A 19,283-nucleotide genomic window follows, 5' to 3' on the forward strand; every position below is an offset into this window, starting at 1 on the left:
AGTCCCGGTGACGCACACGGAGAGCGAGCGAGAGACGGCGACCCCCTCCCCAGCCGACAGACAGCCCCCTCGCGGCACCACACGCACGGCCAGGCACGCCGACTCGCCAACTCAAGCAGTCACACACCCGCAAGCGAGATTACGCATTCTTATCATCAAATTATTATTTGTATTTCTATAAACAACAACAACAACAACAACAACCCCATTCACGTCTTGCGCCGGTCTCTGTCAACGACACGGATCGCGAGACTCGGGGTCACTCGCGGAACAACTCGGAGACTCGAGGAACAACTCGCGGAACAACTCGGGTAGTCGCGGAACTCGCGGAGCTATGCGGAGCCCCGCGCTCGTGCCGTCGGTGGTCACCGTCCTCCTCCTCGTCTGCGAGCCCCGCCACGGGGACGCGTGGGGGTTCAGGAACGGGATCTGGCACAACTCCATCTGGCTCGGTGAGTACGCGAGAGACACAGAGAGAGAGACACAGAGAGACAGAGAGACTAAGAGAGAGAGAAACAGAGACAGAGACTAAGAGAGGGAGAGGCACAGAGAGAGACAGAGAGAGACACAGAGAGAGACAGAGAGAGAGAGAGACACAGAGAAAGACAGAGTGAGACAGAGAGAGAGAGACATACAGAGAGAGGCACAGAGAGAGAGACACAGAGAGACACAGATAGAGACAGAGAGAGACACAGATAGAGACAGAGAGAGAGACACACAGAGACATACAGAGAGAGAGAGAGACACAGAGACATACAGAGAGAGAGAGACACAGAGAGAGAGACATACAGAGATAGACAGAGAGATATTGAGCAGTTCGCCACGGGTAAAGTCCCAACTCGTTTAAACGCCACGGCTCGGTTTTTAAAATTGCATCGCACCCGAGACGACTTTTCAACGTCCGTTCCGTGTTCCCACCTGGTACGTGCTTCGTTGCGTCGCCACTGCAGCACAATCTCTCCATTGTTGTACAGTACTGTGGTGCCCACGTCTATGCTCCCTGCCTTCACCAAACCTCGTCGACCAGCGTGGTGAAGTATGGTCAACCCCACCACCACCACCACCGCGACACCGCAGGATGTGCGGAGGCTTCGATCCAGCGGTGGGCATTGACAGATTCGCTGTAAGAGGTCAAAGGCGCAGCTCTGCAAATGTGTCACTCACGGCGCTGCTGCCGGAAGAGCCTCCACGAGAGGGAGGCTGGGAGAGCCTCCTCTCGAGGGGTATTTTGGCCTACTTGTCCACGCTGGTCGGACACATTTTACAACAATACACGTTGTGTGAGTGCCCACACTTTCACCCACCACACTTACGCCTTTTCTCGCTATCCGCCGCCTCTCAGCCTCCGTCTCCATCCGCTCACCCGCCGTGCATCGCTTCGATTGACGTCGTTTCGACGTTCGCCGTCGAACCTTTCAGAAAGGCATCCCCGACGCAACCCGGGGTGTTATTCCGTAATAGGTTAAAATCCACGTGCCAATTAAAGCAACAAACTGGTCATCGTGAAACTTTTTATATCATAAACTCTCATTCTTAACAGGTCCACCTCATGGCGTAAAGTGCAGTCCCCAACTCGTGTCCACTTCATATATTTGTGGTGCCATGGAGAAGGGTCATCGCTCGAAACGTCCCTTATCGCCACATTTGTTGAGCTGTCTTTGCGATGTGTGCTTGGCCAGCACTAGCAGCATCAGCAGCATCAGCAGCAGCATCAGCAGCAGCATCAGTAGCATCAGCAGCATCATCAGCAGCAGCATCAGCAGCATCAGCAGCAGACACTTCGTCTTCATTGACCCGCCGCCTCATCCACGCGATGCTTAACAGCGACTGGCCGGTGGAGCGGTTGGTGCTGTGATTAGCGCTGTGAACCCGGCTACCTGAGTTCGATCACCCCCCCACCCCGCCGCACGTGTAACAACGCCAGGAGCGAGTGGTATCTTGTTGAACCGGTTCCTTGGAACTCTCTTCCCTGTCCGCAATGACCGAAGTGGTGAAGTATGGCCCAGCAGTGGATTGACAAAGGGCTTGTGGCTGCGCTAACACAACAGAGCCGGGTCGCTCATCATGGCGACCAGCAGAAGGGAGGTTGTGAGTTTGTCACGAGCTGAACGTATCTCATCTACCTTGAGGGATCGACACAATCATCATCATCGTCGTCAACATCATCAGCAGCAGCTTCCGCAGAAGCAACAGCAGCTGCAGCATCGATGTCATAGCCACCGTCATCATCATCATCACCCGTCCAGGGATCGTGACCGCATTGTACGGTTTTGTTTGACATCAGCAGTGGTATTTTTATGACGGCGGGTGGAGGAGGATGAGGTGGAGGTGGGGTGACATTGAATCCCAACATTTAATCTGAACGGTTGAGTCCCCTTCCACTTGACCTGCCATGGGACGTGCATTTTCGCATCGCTGTCAGTAGGGAGCGCACCGCGCCCCTCCGGACCGCCTTCGCCGCTCCGAGGGCGCAGGACAACGTGGACCGCTGGAGCGCCATCCAAATGAAAACGCGTTTTCCGGCGCGCGCGTCTTAATAACCGTATCGCTTAAAAAAAAAACACGCGCCAAATGTGATCGGCAAACTGACGTCTGTGAGAGAGGAAAATAAAATGTAAAAGTAATCGCTTGCGACGGCCGGGAATCGAACCCGGGTCAACTGCTTGGAAGGCAGCTATGCTCACCACTATACCACCGTCGCGCGCGCACTCCCAAGCGCGCGCCACGCGTTCTAATTCTCGGCAGCGGAGTGGGAGAGACGGCGATGATGGAGTCACGCTGGGTGGGGTTGTTCGTTTATTTCTTTAAATCGCAGTTGCTCGCCGCAGAACCCAAAAAGCCGAGCGGCCAACAACAAACAAGGTTGTTATTATTGTTAAAATAAGAATTGGAGGGAGGGGGGTAGACCATGATGGGACGAGGGAATTTCAAAGTGAAACAGATGACAAATTCAGGCTGTGTTTTTAAAAAATATAAAACACTGCTTTGAATGGGGGAAAATAACATTTACGATGGAACGAGTACAGAACCCGTTGCCTTCAGATCATAGTGTGAGAGATGAATGCCCAACTGAGATTGATCTAATTCAGCGTTAGACGATGAATCACAGCGCTTCATGCAAATGTGATCGCTTCAGATGGGTGCTTGAGGAATTAAAGCGAATCAGAGAGGGAGGACAGAGTTCACAGATGATGATGAGTGACCGCTTCCAGCATCGACCCCTATCATTGACCCCTAACATTGACCCCTAGTGTTGACCCATAGCAGTGACCCCCTTCGATGACTAACCCCTATTAGTGACCGCTTGCATCAATGACCTCTGTCAGTGAAGCCCCATTATCAGTGACCCCTTCCATCTGCAACGCGCTTTCATCATTGGTCCATCACCAGTGACCTCCGCTGCTCGTGACGCGGTTGTCCGGCTTGCTCGCCTCAATGTGAAGCTGCGTTGCTGCTCTGCGTCCACATGGGCCGTACAAAAGAGGGAGAGTTGACCTCTCCATAATCGACCCCACCCTACTCCCCTACCCCACACCACGGCGGCTAGGAGATGTTAACTACCTCGCCTGGTGTACAGGAGGTCGTGGTTCGATCCCGACCCTGACGACTGCTGCTGCTGCTGTATATTTGGAGTTTGCGGTGTCTCTCGCTCTTGCCGTGGTCGCGTGGATTTTTCTCCGGGACCTCCGGTTTCTCCCTCCACATTTAGAATCAACGTCACGCGTTCAGAGTATTTGGCTGCTATACATTTCCACGTGATAAGCCACTTCGTTGTGCTATCGTTTGTGCCCAGGTAGCATTTGAAAAAGAGCTACACAGCTCAGTGGGCTTCACCTGGTAAAATACAAAAATAGATGAGTTTGTAGTCTAGAGTGACCTCTCCATCTCTGACCGCTGCAGCACCCCCCCTCCTCCCACCGTGGTGTCCCCCCGTGACCCTCGTAGTGTCCCCCGTGACCCCCGTGGTGTGACCCCGCGACCTCCGTGGTGTGACCCCGTGGTGTCTCCCCGTGACCTCCGTGGTGTCCCCCCGTGGCCTCCGTGGTGTCCCCCCGTGACCCCTGTGGTGTCCCCCCGTGACCTCGGTGGTGTGACCCCGTGGTGTCCCCCCGTGGTGTCCCTTCGCGACCTCCGTGGTGTGACCCCGTGGTGTCTCCCCGTGACCTCCGTGGTGTCCCCCCGCGACCTCGGTGGTGTGACCCCGTGGTGTCTCCTCGTGACCTCCGTGGTGTGTCCCCGTGACCTCCGTGGTGTCTCCCCGTGAACCCCGTGGTGTTTCCCCGTGACCTCGGTGGTGTGACCCCGTGGTGTCCCCCCGTGACCCCCGTGGTGTCCCTTCGCGACCTCGGTGGTGTGACCCCGTGGTGTCCCCCCGTGACCCCCGTGGTGTCCCTTCGCGACCTCCGTGGTGTGACCCCGTGGTGTCTCCCCGTAACCTCCGTGGTGTCCCCCCGCGACCTCGGTGGTGTGACCCCGTGGTGTCTCCCCGTGACCTCCGTGGTGTGTCCCCGTGACCTCCGTGGTGTCTCCCCGTGAACCCCGTGGTGTTTCCCCGTGACCTCCGTGGTGTCTCCCCGTGACCCCGTAGTGTCCCCCGTGACCCCGTGGTGTCTCCCCGTGACCTCCGTGGTGTCTCCCCGTGAACCCCGTGATGTCTCCCCGTGACCCTCGTGGCGTGACCCCCGTGACCCCCGTGGTGACCCCCGTGGTGTCCCCTTGGCAGAGAGCGCTGCGGGTGTTTACCACCGCGAGGCGCGGCAGGGCCGCTACCGCCTCTCGTTCCGCGAGGCGCGCGCCGTCTGCCGCTTCGAGGGCGGGGACCTAGCCACGCTGGAGCAGCTCCGCACGGCGCAGAGGGCCGGTGAGACGCGTCACACCAAAAACACTCGTCACAACAACAACACTCGTCACAACAACACCACTCGTCACAACAACAACACTCGTCACAACAACACTCGTCACACCACCCGTCATCATCACAACCATAGATAAATCTGTCACCGCTCGTCACCATCACGTCGATCATAACACGTGCCACTCATCATCATCATCATACTCTGACTTCCATACTATGCGTTTGACCCTGACGCCTGCTGCTGTGTATTTGGAGTTCGCGGCGTCTCCCTCCCCGTGGTCGCGTGGATTTTTCTCCGGGTCCTCCGGTCCCCCCCTCCCCCCCTCCACATTCAGAATCAACACCAACGCGTTCAGAGCTGTTTGGCTGCTGCTATAACATTGCCACGTGTTGATGATGATGATCCATCACTCGTGCGAGCCAGATCGCTGCTGGAAAGAGAGCGACGTAGCAGCTCAGTGGCGGGGGGGGGCTTACCTGGTAAAATAACAAAAAATAGCTTTAGTTCATAATCGCGTTGTGTAGAAGAGGAGACTTGTGTGTGTGTCTCTCTCTCTCTCTGCCAGGCCTGCACAACTGTGTGGCAGGCTGGCTGGCGGGGTCCCGCGTGGGCTACCCCATCGTGAAGCCCAGCCACAACTGCGGATTCGGCGTCAAGGGCGTCGTCGAGTACGGCGTTCGCATCGACAAGGAGGAGCGGTGGGACGCCTACTGCTTCAACCCCAAGGGTAAACAGGGACAAAGCTGCCCCGTGCAGCCTTGGCGGACTCTTGGGGGCAGCACCACGCCCGGCCGCCTTTGTTTCCCCAGCGGCGATGTTTACACACCGCACCGGGTACTCATTTGAGACTGAGACAACCGAGGGGAGGCCCAGCACCGGTTCAAATAATCGTCACCGGTGTTGGCCGTGAGCGGGTCGCCACCACCACCGCCACGATGCACTCTACGAATCGTTCATTCATTCCCCGGTGTTCTGTGTCCGCCTCCAAGACGCGATTCTCTGCTCCGCGTTCGTTCGTTCGTCCCCGCTCCTCTCTTCGTCCGTCTTTCACTTTTATATTTTCGTGTGTCTGCTTCACAACAATCGGCAGCAAAAACACGATTTGCCTCTAATCCGATCGCGTGCGGTGCGTGTGCGTGTGTGCGCGCACGGGCTCGCGATCGAACCTGAGTTTGCGGGCAAACGCGTCTTCGATCGCCACCAGGCAAGCAGTGCGGGGGCATCTTCACGGAGGAGCAGAGGGACTTCACGTCACCCGACTACCCGGCCTACCGTGACAGGAGCATCTGCTACTGGCACATCCGCGTGCCCTACGGCAGCCGCGTGGTCATCTCGTTCAGCGACTTCAGCGTGGAGGAGGACGCCGTGGCGTGTCTCGCCGACTTCCTCGAGGTCTACGACAGCTACGACGACGTCTCGGGGCTCGTGGGCAGGTGCGGTGCGGTGCGGTATGATGTGATGTGATGCAGGTGCAGGTGCGGTGTGGTGCGGTGCGGTGTGGTGTGGTGCGGTGCGGTGCGGGTGCGGTGCGGTGTGGTGCGGTGTGGTGCGAGTGCGGTGCGGTGTGGTGCGGGTGCGGGTGTGGTGCGGTGTGAGCGTGCCACATTTGCCGTTTCACACGGTGGGCGCCGCCACGGGACGCTGGAGGCAGGAGAGGGAGGGGAGGAGGTGGAGAGGTGGAGGGGTGGAGGTGGAGGGGAGGAGGTGGAGGGGAGGAGGTGGAGGGGAGGGGAGGAGGTGGAGGGGTGGAGGGGAGGAGGAGGAGGTGGAGGGGAGGTAGTGGAGGGGAGGAGGTGGAGGGATGGAGGGGTGAAGGGGTGGAGGGGAGGAGGTGAGGAGGTGGAGGGATGGAGGGGTGGAGGTGGAGGGGAGGAGGTGAGGAGGTGGAGGGATGGAGGGGTGGAGGTGGAGGGGAGGAGGTGAGGAGGTGGAGGGGAGGAGGTGGAGAGGTGGAGGGGTGGAGGTGGAGAGGTGGAGGGGTGGAGGTGGAGGGGAGGAGGTGGAGAGGTGGAGGTGGAGAGGTGGAGGGGTGGAGGTGGAGGGGAGGAGGTGGAGAGGTGGAGGGGTGGAGGTGGAGGGGAGGAGGTGGAGGGGAGGAGGTGGAGGGGAGGGGAGGAGGTGGAGGGGTGGAGGGGAGGAGGAGGAGGTGGAGGGGAGGTAGTGGAGGGGAGGAGGTGGAGGGATGGAGGGGTGAAGGGGTGGAGGGGAGGAGGTGAGGAGGTGGAGGGATGGAGGGGTGGAGGTGGAGGGGAGGAGGTGAGGAGGTGGAGGGATGGAGGGGTGGAGGTGGAGGGGAGGAGGTGAGGAGGTGGAGGGGAGGAGGTGGAGAGGTGGAGGGGTGGAGGTGGAGAGGTGGGGAGGTGGAGGGGAGGAGGTGGAGAGGTGGAGGTGGAGAGGTGGAGGGGTGGAGGTGGAGGGGAGGAGGTGGAGAGGTGGAGGGGTGGAGGTGGAGGGGAGGAGGTGGAGGGGAGGAGGTGGAGTGGAGGGGAGGAGGAGGGGAGGAGGTGGAGTGGAGGGGAGGAGGTGGAGGGATGGAGGGGTGAAGGGGTGGAGGGGAGGAGGTGAGGAGGTGGAGGGATGGAGGGGTGGAGGTGGAGGGGAGGAGGTGAGGAGGTGGAGGGGAGGAGAGGTGGAGGGGTGGAGGTGGAGAGGTGGAGGGGTGGAGGTGGAGGGGAGGAGGTGGAGAGGTGGAGGTGGAGGGGAGGAGGTGGAGGGGAGGAGGAGGTGGAGGGGAGGTAGTGGAGTGGAGGAGGTGGAGGGATGGAGGGATGGAGGGGTGAAGGGGTGGAGGGGAGGAGGTGAGGAGGTGGAGGGATGGAGGGGTGGAGGTGGAGAGGTGGAGGGGTGGAGGTGGAGGGGAGGAGGTGGAGAGGTGGAGGGGTGGAGGTGGAGGGGAGGAGGTGGAGGGGAGGAGGTGGAGTGGAGGGGAGGAGGTGGAGGGGTGGAGGGGAGGAGGAGGAGGTGGAGGGGAGGAGGTGGAGGGGAGGAGGTGGAGGGGTGGAGGTGGAGGAGGTGGATTCGCCCCCCCCTCCCATTCCACTCAGAATCAGAATGTGTATTTAGACTGTAGGAGGAGGAATCCGATGAGCTATGAAGCTCTTTTTCACAGTTACAGTGGTGGTACAAACAGTGGTGGTGCTGGTGGTGGAGGTGAAGGGTTGACGCGTGGTCGTTTAAACGCCCACCGAATGCCGATGACGGCAGCGGTGGCGATGTTGACCGTGATGGTGCTCGCGGCGACAACGGCGACGATGGCGATGAGAGTGACGATGGTGATGAGAGCGCGTAGCTTCGTCGTTCGCGCGGCGTGAAGGGAACGGCCACGGCCTCCCCAACGCGTTCGCGGTGAACGCCGCGAGTTTGTTCCCCCCGATCCCAGCAAGAGGCGGCGAGGGGCCACGTGGCCATCGCAGCGACACCGCCACGAGGTCGCAGCGCCAAGGGCGGTGATGTGTTGTGTGATGAGCACGGTTGGCGAAAGAAGTTCCACATACACGCGTTTGGACTCAGTGGCGTAGTGGCTACATTGTCAGCTCGGGGCTTGTGGGGGGGGGGTCAGGTTGGGCCCCCCCCCCCCCCCAATATTTGATTTGCGCAATTCGCGGAAACCAAACGTTGTTGCCGCTCGAATAAAATTAAACAAAACGTGACGGAGCTCGCTAAGCCGCGCTGGAGCGCGGCGTGGGAAATGAGGCGTCCACCTCCCACGAGTGGGGAGATCGTCAAGGAGGAGTCGCCGAGCTGCGGTGGTGAAGGCCACACAGCGGCGTGACGAGCGCGGGTCGTGAGAGAGAGACGAAGTCAGGCCGGTTGTAAACTAAACTATGTTTGATTATTTTACCTGGTACGGCCAACTGAGCTCCGTAGTTATTTGTGTCAGAAGGGACGAAGCGATCACAAATGAGAGCTCAACGAAGTTGCTTGTCGCGTGGGAATTTCTAGCAGCCGAATGCTTTTTAATTTGGAAGGGAATAACCGGAGGACCCGGAGACAAAATCTACGCGACCACGGGGAGAGAGACACGCAAACTCTCGATATGCAGGCGTCAGGGTTCGGGATCGAACCCACGAATCTCCTGCATACCAGGCGAAGAAGTTAACATCTCCTAGCCACCGCGATGGTGATGAGAGAGACATAGACACGCAAACTCTCGATATGCAGGCGTCAGGGTTCGGAATCGAACCCACGATCTCCTGCATACCAGGCGAGGTAGTTAACATCTCCTAGCCACCGCGATGCTATTGTGATGGTGCTGGCAGCAGTGGTGTCCTGTCAGGCGTGGTGCTGCTGGCCACCCACCCCCTCGTGTGCCGTGCCGACCCTTCAGAGGTGCTGCTCGCTCGCAGCGCTTGCCCCAAGAGTCTGTTGAGGCTATACGTGGGATCTTTGTCTTTGTGTGTACTGTAACGAATGTAATTATAACAATGAAGGTAGTGGTAATGATTTAAGCGACCCTGACGTTATTCTTAAATTCCAAGAAGATTGTAGAGCAGTCAGGGCGATTGCTGGCCCAGCACTCACGGATTTGCTCCAGTAACTCGCTCATCGGCAGGCAGTCGTCTCCCTGTCACTCTTCTATCGCTACTGCCGTGGGTACCCTGCACGTTCACCTGTCTCTCTCGTGTCTGCAACTCTCCACCCATGTTGAGGACTCGGTCTTCCAGACTCTTTCGACGAGATCCTAACGAGCATGTACAGCCTTCACACTGCATGTCACAAAAACTCACTCATTCATTCACACATTCAGTCACTCACTCACACATTCACTCACTCACACATTCACCAACTCACTCACACATTTACTCACTCACATATTCACTTGCTCACAGTCACCCACTCACACACACATTCATCCACTCACTCACATTTACTCACACAGTCACCCACTCACACACATGTTAACCCACTCACACATTCACTCACTCACACAGTAACTCGCTCACATATTCACCCACTCACTCACACATTCACTCACTCACAAATGCACCCACTCACGCACACATTAAATCGCTCACACATGCACCCACTCACACATTCACTCACTCACATTCACTCACTCACACATCCACCCACTCACACATCCACCCACTCACGCATTCACTCTACACACCCACTCACACATCCACTCACTCCCCACACATCCACCCACTCACACATCCACCCACTCACGCATTCACTCACTCCCCACACATTCACCCACTCACGCATTCACTCACACATCCACTCACACATCCACACACTCCCCACACATCCACCCACTCACACATCCACCCACTCACGCATCCACTCACTCCCCACACATTCACCCACTCACACATCCACCCACTCACGCATTCACTCACTCCCCACACATTCACCCACTCACACATCCACCCACTCACGCATTCACTCACTCCCCACACATTCACCCACTCACACATCCACCCACTCACGCATTCACTCACTCCCCACACATTCACCCACTCACACATCCACCCACTCACGCATCCACTCACTCCCCACACATTCACCCACTCACACATCCACCCACTCACGCATTCACTCACTCCCCACACATTCACCCACTCACACATCCACCCACTCACGCATTCACTCACTCCCCACACATTCACCCACTCACACATCCACCCACTCACGCATCCACTCACTCCCCACACATTCACCCACTCACACATCCACCCACTCACGCATTCACTCATTCCCCACACATTCACCCACTCACACATCCACCCACTCACGCATTCACTCACTCCCCACACATTCACCCACTCACACATCCACCCACTCACGCATCCACTCACTCCCACACATTCACCCACTCACACATCCACCCACTCACGCATTCACTCACTCCCCACACATTCACCCACTCACACATCCACCCACTCACGCATTCACTCACTCCCCACACATTCACCCACTCACGCATTCACTCACTCCCCACACATTCACCCACTCACGCATTCACTCACTCCCCACACATTCACCCACTCACGCATTCACTCACTCCCCACACATTCACCCACTCACGCATTCACTCACTCCCCACACATCCACCCACTCACGCATTCACTCACTCCCCACACATTCACGCATTCACTCACTCCCCACACATTCACCCACTCACGCATTCACTCACTCCCCACACATTCACCCACTCACGCATTCACTCACTCCCCACACATTCACCCACTCACGCATTCACTCACTCCCCACACATTCACCCACTCACGCATTCACTCACTCCCCACACATTCACCCACTCACGCATTCACTCACTCCCCACACATTCACCCACTCACGCATTCACTCACTCCCCACACATCCACCCACTCACGCATTCACTCACTCCCCACACATTCACGCATTCACTCACTCCCCACACATTCACCCACTCACGCATTCACTCACTCCCCACACATTCACCCACTCACGCATTCACTCACTCCCCACACATTCACCCACTCACGCATTCACTCACTCCCCACACATTCACCACACTGCAGGTCACCTCACTTCTCGTTCTGCTTTTTCACTAGCACGACTCCACTTTGGAATTTCCTCCTTCCATCATCACCCCCGCCCCCCAAAATCTTATTTTAACAATAATAATGTTTGTTGTTGGCCGCTCGGCTTTTGGGTTCTGCGGCGAGCAACTGCGATTTAAAGAAATAAAATAACAACCCCACCCAGCGTGACTCCATCATCGCCGTCTCTCCCACTCCGCTGCCGAGAATTAGAACGCGTGGCGCGCGCTTGGGAGTGCGCGCGCGACGGTGGTATAGTGGTGAGCATAGCTGCCTTCCAAGCAGTTGACCCGGGTTCGATTCCCGGCCGTCGCAAACAATATTTTTAAATACATATTTATTTTCAACTAACCCTCCCTCACCCCACGCGCTAATGTGTCGTTTTAATCATTTTTATGAATGTACTAATAAGACTTTTTTTGTGATTTAAATAGTGATAATTAATGGTGTTCGTCTCCACGTGTCCAGTAACCCATGTCGAACTGCGCTCATAGGAAAAGGTCAAAGAGGTCGTGAACGAAATTTCCGTTCGTGGAATCACACCACACCATCGCTTCCTTCCTTCTGCCAGATATCGCGGTCCTATCATCGTCACCACCACCACCGCCAACAACAACAACAACAACAACCAGAGTGTGTCTTTAGTTCTGCCCTTTGTTACACACGGAGTCGAGAGGTCTCTCACAGCCACGTCACCACCATCTTCTGGTTGGGGTTGAGGTACAGATACCAAAAGGCAAAAACCCCCCGTATAGCCTGTGACAGGCTGTTGGAGCAAGTGCTGTTATCGGGGTACAGACACCAAGAACCATTCATTATATCAGAACCGTCCCTCGGCCTACGGCGAATCTGGGCGACCGCCCCGGGCCCCGTGTTTATTTGGGGGAGGGGGGGCCGCGCTTCGACGTCGGATGTAATACTACCGGTTTAGTTTGAAGGCCTCGTGGGTGGAGGGGTGCGAGGGGGGCCCACACGATTCCCCCTGGCTCCCACACACCCCTATAGACGTCTCTGACCATTATCACCATCATCATTATTCTCGTGGGTAAATTGTGTTTCGATGGTTTACCTTGTAAAAAATCACATCTGGCCATGCCTCGCACCTCCAGGGGGTGCGTGCACCCCAGTTAAGCAGAAGGAGGAGAGCCACTTGCGCGTTCAACTAACGCCGCCTTCCTCTCGATCGGCGACCTGCAGGTGGCCCCTAGAGGGCCGAGCGCACCATTTATTTTTGGTTTGCCAAGAAAGCCTCCTCGCAGTCTCAAGACTCGCCACGACTCCCCTCTTGCGGGAGGGTTTTCATTATAATTCGGATGTTTATTTAAATTTTAATAATCAATTCCTCATCCGGTGCGTCGTAAGCAAGCGTGTGATGACGACACGGAGGCTGCATCCGAGCCGCCGACGAAGGGAGCCGGGGGGTTCGAATCCCAGCAGAGCACTCATTCGCGACACGTGCCTCTACCGCTGAGCCCCAGTCACGCACCCGGACGAAGTCCAGGCTGGAGCCTGCTTAGCTTCCGAGATCCCAACTGGGATCGAGCGCAGCTCCGGCTTGATCCGATCAAACGCACGAGACAACCTATTTGCTGTACTGTTAATTGGAGCCGTGAGCAGTGTGGATGTAGGGGGCACACGTGGGTGCATCTTCCAGTCAACTCAGTCAACCCATTGCACCTGGGTCTTGTTCCCGTCACCTCCCGTCAGCGAGCCTTCGACGCTTCACGTGGCCTCGAAGTGCACCTCGCCTGGCACGGGCGCGCGTGGTGACGTCACAGTCGCTTCGTCGCGATTGGCGGGTCTTGGTGGAGCCTCGCTCGCGCCTGAGCACGTGGCCACCAGCCCGTGCTCATCGCAGGTTGCGGGGTAACGCACCAACTTGGCGCGCTGACGTTCACGCCGCCGTCTCTCCCGCCGCAGGTTCTGTGGCAGCGAGTTACCCGAAGATATCGTCAGCACAAGTAAGACCCCCCCCCTCTCGCACCCCACTCGCTCGTACACTCGCCACATCACGCAGCTTCACCTCCCGTAGCGGCACAACCACTCCCGGCAGGAGGCAAGCCACGCACAGTGCGACTGTGGCCATGCAGCCCAAGCTATTGGGGCGGAGTCGTGAACCACTGCAGGTCTGCGCGTCTTCAACGGAGGAGGAGGGAAATCAAAACGGCACGAACTGCCTCGATCTGTCGCTCTCCTGAAGCCCTCTCGTCGTGGCCGGCAGCAGGCGTCGACGTTGGTGGCATTCGGCTCCTGAACGTCTTGCCATCGTGCCGCAAGGACAGAACACACGCGTCTAACGCGAGAGAGAGAGACAGAGAGAGACAGAGAGAGAGACGGAGAGAGAGACAGAGAGAGAGACGGAGAGAGAGACGGAGAGACACACGACTTTAGAATCACGCCTCGGTGCGCGCGTGTTTGGTTCATTCCATGAATGAGAGTTTGACTCGATGGGGGAATGAAACCCGAGTAACCTGGAGAAACTCCACGCGTACGAGTGTACAGGCGCCTACAAATATAATTCCGCACAGATGGTTGCGAGAATCCATTCGCTCCACGCCGCGGACTCTCGCAGTCCTGGGCGGGTGTGACATCTCACAAGTCGCTGTGATGCACAAACCCTCGTCTCCCAAGCGGGCGCTGGATCACCGGGGGTACGGCGTCCTGACCTGCGCTCTGATGTCCCTGCGATATCCAACCCCTGCCCCATGCCTACCCCCCCCCTCCCCCCCCACTGCCCCCCCCCCCCCGTCCACCCAGGTAACGTGATGACCCTCAAATTCCGATCGGATTCGTCTGTGACCGACCGCGGCTTCGTGGCGCATTACCGCGTCCTGAAGCCGACACGGCCAAGTTCGCTCCCGGGCGCCACTCCGACACCGTGGGAACCCAGGCACAACTACAACGACTACAACAACAACAAGCACAACAACAACAAGCACAACAACAAGTCGAATAGCAGCAGCAGCGTCAACAACACTGCTCACATCAACAGTGGCGGCGACAACAGCGACAGTAGCAGCAACAGGAGTCGCAGCAACTACGGCGGAGACACGATCAACAACAACAACAACAGCAGCAACAGTAGCAGCAGCATCAACAACAACAACAACAGCAGCATCAATAACAGCAGCAACAGTAGCAGCAGCACCAATGGCAATGCTTAGTGTTGTTCTTCGTGATCCTTCTTCGTGTGCTCTGAAGAAGGCCCATTGCCCGGAACGTCGCCGATTATATCTTGTTTTTCCGTTTTAAGGCCACAGTGTCATTGCCGAATGCGTCGAGTTGGGTGTCTTGTCCGCCAGGTAGTTTAGAATCGTCGTTAGACGCGTACGGAGGTGTGTGTGTCTCTCTCGTTACAGATGTACACATACATACACACGTACACGTACGATTACACACACACACGTGTGTGTGCCTGCATGCGGTCTACACACACGTGTACACATCAGCAGATACACAAGGGTGTATACATATGCAAATGTTCACGTGTATAGTTTACACATACACACAAGCAATTTGGCACATGCAAATATGCGATAACGTGGGTGCACACAAATATTCCTCTACGTACCTGTATATATTCGTAATGTTTTAAAAACTGCAGTAACCACATAGCCACACAGGTATAACATGCGCAGGGTGCACACACACACACACGCGTGTACTGTATGCACATATAAGTACACACGTGCAGGTATGTGCGTATTGCACATACATACAAACCACACACATACTGTACACTTATATTCTACTCGTACGTGTGAAACCACACTGAATTAGACGTATATCCAAATACTTAGAAACACCCATACGCATATAAAGGGCGTACATATGATGCATATATATGTGTGTGTGTGCATGCATCAACACAGGCAGCGGTAGCTTAACTACTGGACATTTGGATTTGATCGTGTACAGAGGTTTGTCGTAAACCCTCTCCAACCCGACAGAGGCAATTAATAATGCAAGTGTCACGTGCACCAGACGTGGCCAAATCTGTGACGGCTTGAGCAGCAGCGGTGTTGGTGTTGGGAGAGGAATCTCACAACATGCACGAGGGTGCGAGATCTGAGCTCCTTTTAACATCACGATTCTGAATGCGATATCCAGCGACACGTCGTTACCCACACCACGTGAATGTTGTCAAGCAGTGCATTGGGTCTGGCCACGCTTGATTTTACGTGACACTTGTAATTATTAATTGGCTGTGTCGGGTGGAGGAGGGCTTACGACATACCGTTTTTTAAAAATTTTATTTACACGACGACCTAACCCAAACGAAACCGATTATGAATCGTATCGGTCGTGAGAGCCTATACACACACACACAAATGGACAGCTTGTGTTCTTTACGTGCATGTTGCGTGAATTCATTCCGTGGCAGCTGACGCGGTGAGGGCACACGGCGGTGGTGCGGAACAAGCCAGGGACATTGATATATGTTTTAGACGACCCGGCGGCTAATTGTTCAGGAGCATGTTGACCATGGCCATGTTCGCAGAGCTCTCTCAGCCAGCCCGTGATTAGAACCGGACTGCGCTCGAGTGTGACGGGGTCCATGGGCCTCTCTGCCCCTTCTCGAATCAACGACAGGACCCGCCAGTCGCCACTCGGTGACGGCGACGTCACCACGGCGCCTGTGCCAGGCTAGGTACACGCTGAGGCCACGTCAAGTGTCGGAGGCTCGCTGGCAGGAGGTCACGGGGCAGACCCAGATGCGATGGGTTCACTGATTTGAGATGACTGGCAGATGCACAAGCTGTACCACCGACTGTGCCAACTTTACCGAGATGACTGGCAGATGTACCCCGTACTGTGCCCCTTAACGAACGACCGCACACACACACTTCGAACGTATTAAACATTCAGTTTGTCACTTAAACTCGGCGTGATTTCAACTCTCGCACACAGCAGGGAAAATAAAAGGCGCACTTATCGTCTTGTGTATGAAGGGATATTGCTAGAAACGTGGCCTGTTATATATAATTTAAATGCGGTGGTTGACGACAAGTGTTCGCAGATTATTTTTCGTGCCAATGCCAACCACTGCTTAATGCACAAATGTGTTTTTATTTTGCGTAAACAAGACGCAATCGAAGTAGTTTGCCTTAAGATATTGGAGATGCGTCTCAAGACATTGACCAATCGGCGTTCCAAGTTGTCGTCAGCCGGCAGTAATCCTGGTAGGAACCACCTGGTTCCACCAGCTGACAAAGGATGATTGTGTCCGTCCGTCGTGCATCCAAAAATGGGAGAGGTGGGGCTGGGTGGGGAGGGGCTGTTTGGGGCTGGGTGGGGAGGGGCTGGTCACCCCGTGGTGCCCTTATAAAACTCAACGTTAAACCTACTCACGCCGGCTTGTGCCCGCCCTCACAGTCGGGCATATTTGCGGAATACACCACGCCGCCGTTGACCCTGGCCATTGACCGAGCAACCCAACGTTCCTACCAGCTCCCTCCGCAGGAATGTGTTAAGTCAATGCGGTACATGAACGAGCCTCGGCTCATTCGTTGGAACAATCGCGTGAAATGAAAAGCAGCTGGCGTGGCCAGGAGTTCGAGAAGAGTCGACAGGCAGAGAGCATTTTTCAGTGGCAGGGCTTTGGGGTCGCAGTGTTCCGCATCAACTGCCGGATGAACCCCCCAGGGTAATTTCCCAAATGTGAACATTTCAGCTTACTCCTTCCACTCGATGGCCACCTACAGTGCTGGGAAGGTGTCCTCTTGGGGCGCTTGGGTTGAATGTGTTTTGCACAACGAGGTCTTTCACACACGCACAGACCTCTAACTCTCCCCCCCCCCCTTGCACACGCGGGAGTCCTTTAGCCCCGTGAGGCGAAGGGTCTCAAATTCAATCGGCCAGAGCGACATTTCCCGCTCCATACTTTCTGTAACGCTTCTCGTCTGGCATGGAGTACGGATTAACTACTGGACATTTGTGAACAAAAAAAAAGCTTTGTAGCTCATCATATTACTCTGTTATATTCTGACTCTGAAAGCACAACCCAGAGAGTCCAAGGCACGCCTATCCATAATACTCGCTCATTATATAATCCAATGTTGCTATAATCCTATTGACTCGCAGTCTGCCTCCTCCTCCGCGATTATTCCGACCGTTTCCGTAGAATGTCTTACAAGGCGTGCGGTCACATTTATTGGCGCTATAAACAGCGCCGAATGCATCGTGTTGCGTAATTGAATTTCAGCTCGCTCGTTGAGCGGAATACACCTCGCCACTGAAGTGGGTGGGGGGCTGTTGATTGAATCACGAGATGGCGTGCACCTTGAAGGCACGCGCGTATGGAAGTGGTTAAGCGATTCAACTCGACACGTTACACACGGGCGGCACTGTGTGCACGCTCCCCTACACAATCCCCCCCATTGTGCTGGGTGCATTGATTATAATACAACTGTGTTATGGTGGGTGGATGGAGGGGTGCGCGGGGGGTGAGAGGCAGTTTGGTTATTCAAGATGCCTGGTTTTAATCTACCAAGCACGTGGTCCACCCTAAACCGCATCCACTGCTGCGCAATCCGTGGCAGCAGCAGATGCGGATACCTGGTGACGACGCACAAACTAATGGAGAATTAATAAACTCCCCGGTAGCAGTGTGCGAATGTGGTCATACAGAACAGGCCGACGACGACGCAATGCCCCGATCCACACATACAAAGGAGACATCAGAGCAACGCAATCCGCTGCTGCTGTTGTCTGGCGCTTGCTTGACCACCCGAATGTGAAATTGTAGTCGTTGCACTGCATCTACATCAGCCTAGAGGCTCTCTAATATCGAGACTTAAACATCGTGAAGTCTCAGGTGAGCTCAATGCTTTAAAATTAAATGTTGAGACTACCGAAGCCCTCGTTTGACTCCATGAGCCTGTTAATAAAATTACACATTTAATATTCAAGAGCCTTAAACTTAAGTCGTCAGTAACATTGAACCCTAAGCATCTTTAGCATGACTGTATTAACTGTCAACATAGCCTCCTGGAAGAGCATCACACCGGTCCAGTTTGGTTGTACCGACTTAATGCGACTGAATTTATGCATTTAGGACGTGGGGCTATGCACATTTGTGGAGGCAGCCTGGAAATGTCGCACGACGGGAGTTCTGTATTAGCGTACACAATTGTGGCACGTGTCGTGACGGGTGCTGAAAGATCCGGCCATTTCCATCGCATGCTCGCAGAGCTGCAATGGCTTCCAAGTTGTCGCATACATTACTAGCACTAATCACCCAGTGCTTGGCACAAATGAATACCTCACCGATCAAGAAGCAGAATAATCACGAGAACTCATCCTCGCAGTGGCTTGTGGCTAGCCATCGAGCAAACGGTTACTGTTTCGGGCACTTTCCGATGTGCTTTTGCGGCCGTCTGGAACGCTCTTCCTCCCGATATTAGGAAGCCACTGGAGCTATTGACTAGACATCTCGATTGGAAACTGTTTTGTTGAGTTTGTCCTTCCCCACACCTCCGATTAGCACGGTTCAATATACGTACATGCAATATCGTGCCAAACTGGTTCTTGATTATTTCACAACTCATCATTGGTTCAAGCCCAACGCAGGAGTCAAAAGCATTCCCTTGCAAAGAAATGATGCCCAAATAACACACCAGGCCTCATGGTCGATGGCATGCAAGCCCAAGGGACAAGCCAGGCAAGTGTTTTGAATTAAAATAGACCGGAACAAGGTTTCAATCATAATGGGCCACACACCCAGCGACTGGTCTGCAAATGTACAGAAACTACATTAGGACGCAGCGCTCGCTTAGCTCCATTCTCAAACATGAACTTCCACTTTATTTGCAACCACCAATAAGACCTTTGTTCACTTTAACTCTTCCCGGGTCTAGTCAATACATGTCAGTAGATGTCAAGTCCTTAAAACTCACCC

At 55.4% G+C, this 19,283-nt stretch overlaps 1 protein-coding gene and 2 non-coding genes across 3 annotated transcripts; 2 read left to right on the top strand and 1 right to left on the bottom strand.

Moving 5' to 3' along the window:
- On the top strand, window positions 1–16,291 carry TNFAIP6 (TNF alpha induced protein 6). The gene is made up of 6 exons (XM_078864823.1): window positions 1–452; window positions 4,724–4,861; window positions 5,422–5,583; window positions 6,061–6,289; window positions 13,304–13,344; window positions 14,141–16,291. The coding sequence occupies exons 1-6, from the start codon at window positions 335–337 to the stop codon at window positions 14,545–14,547; spliced, it is 1,095 nt and encodes a 364-aa protein (XP_078720949.1). The 5' UTR covers window positions 1–334; the 3' UTR covers window positions 14,548–16,291.
- Window positions 2,630–2,701, bottom strand: TRNAG-UCC (transfer RNA glycine (anticodon UCC)). The gene has a single exon. It is a non-coding gene; the product is annotated as a tRNA-Gly (tRNA).
- TRNAG-UCC (transfer RNA glycine (anticodon UCC)) lies at window positions 11,627–11,698 on the top strand. Its single transcript has one exon. It is a non-coding gene; the product is annotated as a tRNA-Gly (tRNA).
- Window positions 16,292–19,283: the final 2,992 nt, after the last annotated feature.

Source organism: Lampetra fluviatilis, chromosome 2 (genome assembly GCF_964198595.1).
Source record: "Lampetra fluviatilis chromosome 2, kcLamFluv1.1, whole genome shotgun sequence".
Taxonomy (NCBI): domain Eukaryota; kingdom Metazoa; phylum Chordata; class Hyperoartia; order Petromyzontiformes; family Petromyzontidae; genus Lampetra; species Lampetra fluviatilis.